Below are 2,070 nucleotides of genomic sequence, written 5' to 3'. Positions count from 1 at the left end.
CCCCATGTTGGCCTCATGTTTCCCCCATGTTTCCCCCATGTTGGCCCCATGTTGGCCTCATGTTTCCCCCATGTTTCCCCCATGTTTCCCCCATGTTGGCCCCATGTTGGCCCCATGTTGGCCCCTTGTTGGCCCCATGTTGCCCCCTTGTTGCCCCCATGTTGCCCCCGAGTTGCCCCCGTGTTGCCCCCGTGTCTCTAAAGGCCACGGTCAGAGACAGCCGTGGTGTGTTCACACCTTTTGAGTCTTTCTGAAGTTGAATAAACTTTTTCTTTAAAGAAAAAAAAACGCCCCACGTCAAGCGCTTCTTTGACAGCCGACCAATGACAAGCGGAGCAGCCAGACCTGTCGTTTGCATAACAAGAAAACATGGAGTAAAAATTTATGACAAAGGTAAGCCAGGAGAAACGCTGTTTCCAGTACAGCTTAGTTAAAACAGATTGTGTGCACTTACAGTACAGGCCAAAGGTTTGAACACACCTAATTCAATGCGTTTCCTTTATTTTCATGACTATTTAATAAAATAAAGGAAACTCATTGAATGAGAAGGTGTGTCTAAACTTTTGGCCTGCACTGTAAAAAAAAAAAACATCATCATTATAGAGATTGCAGTTCACTTACCGGTGAGGGATATATGACAGGATTTTGTCTTATTTGCAGTTCTAACAGTGCAGCGGTATCTTCCGCTGTGAGACATCTTGGTTTTCAGACGCAGAGAACAATTCCCCGAAGACAGCTCATCGTCAAAAAGAGATGTTATTTCTTTGAAGTCCGTCCCCTGATCGTCCAACTCAGGTTTTCCATTACGGAGCAAATAGACGTCGACTGTATCGTTAACCACCCACTCCACTTTGTTGACAACATCCATTTTGGGGGTCGTCCTACACGGCAGAATCACAGTCTCATCAACTTCTGCGTCCAATGTATTTAATGGACACTGTAATCCTAAAGAAGAAACATACAAAATACATGTTAGCCACATCAAGCCTTCGTGTTGTTTTAACCCTCATGTTGTCCTCATGTTGTCCCCATGTTGTCCCCATGTTGTCCTCATGTGAAGACCACATGGTGACAACATGAATTTTTTTTGGAACAAGGAGACAAACATGAAAGAAACCTGAGGACACCATGAGGCAACATGAGGAAACATGGGGCACATGAAGACAACAGGAGGGCAAATGAGGACAACAGAGGGCAAACATGGCGACACCATGAGGACAAACATGACAGAAACAGGAGGGAACAGGGGACACATGAGGGAATCATCTTTTGAGGAAACATGAGGCAACATGATGGCAACATGAGGCAACATGAGGTAACAATGAGGGCACCGAAAACATGAGGGCAACAGGGGGACAACAGGAATATGGGGACCAACATGGGCAAACCAACATGGGGACAACATGAGACAACATGAGGCAACATGAGGACAACATGAGGAACATGATGAGGGGCTCACATAGAAGTCACAATCAAGTCATACAAAATCCAGATCACCAGTGTTACAAATTTAAAAAATGCTAAAGCAATGTCACAACGTTTTTTAGGCTCAACATTTTGCGGTCATGGCTCTATAATTAAGTGCACCGTTCGCTGGGTCGTCCAATTTTTTGTGCGCATCGATGCGTTGATGATGAGACATCGCCAAACAACCGGGACCAAGGGGAAAACAACTGTAGTTGCAATGCAACGAAAACTAAAGGAGGCAGGTGTTAACAAGACACGGACTCTTACGGGGTAGATCTAAAGAGAAAACGGCACTTTTACCGGGGGGTAGATTCTTACGAAACGGACTCATACCGGGGTAGATCCCAAAGAAACCGGACTCTTACGGGGTAGATCTAAAGAATCCGGACTCTTACCAGGGGTAGATCCTAAAGAACCGGACTTTTACGGGGTAGATCTTAACGAAACAGGACCTCCCGGGGTAAGATCTCCCCAAAGGAAGAAACCGGACTCGTACCGGGGGTAGATAATAAAGAAGAAACCGGAATCTTACCGGGGTGTAGATGCTCTTAAAGAAGCCGGGACTCTTACCCAGGGGTAGATCTAAAAGAAGCGGACTGTTAC

General features: G+C 45.9%; 1 protein-coding gene across 1 annotated transcript in view; it reads right to left on the bottom strand.

Moving 5' to 3' along the window:
- LOC116695357 (uncharacterized) overlaps positions 1-2,070 on the bottom strand; it is a 13,717-nt gene that overhangs the window by 10,678 nt on the left and 969 nt on the right. The window contains exon 2 of the mRNA XM_032525574.1: positions 622-945. Within this exon, the coding sequence (XP_032381465.1) occupies positions 622-945 (324 nt within the window). The remainder of the gene's footprint in view (positions 1-621; positions 946-2,070) is intronic.

The sequence above is a fragment of the Etheostoma spectabile genome, chromosome 9, assembly GCF_008692095.1.
Source record: "Etheostoma spectabile isolate EspeVRDwgs_2016 chromosome 9, UIUC_Espe_1.0, whole genome shotgun sequence".
Taxonomy (NCBI): domain Eukaryota; kingdom Metazoa; phylum Chordata; class Actinopteri; order Perciformes; family Percidae; genus Etheostoma; species Etheostoma spectabile.
This window is presented reverse-complemented; position numbering and strand designations above follow the sequence as displayed.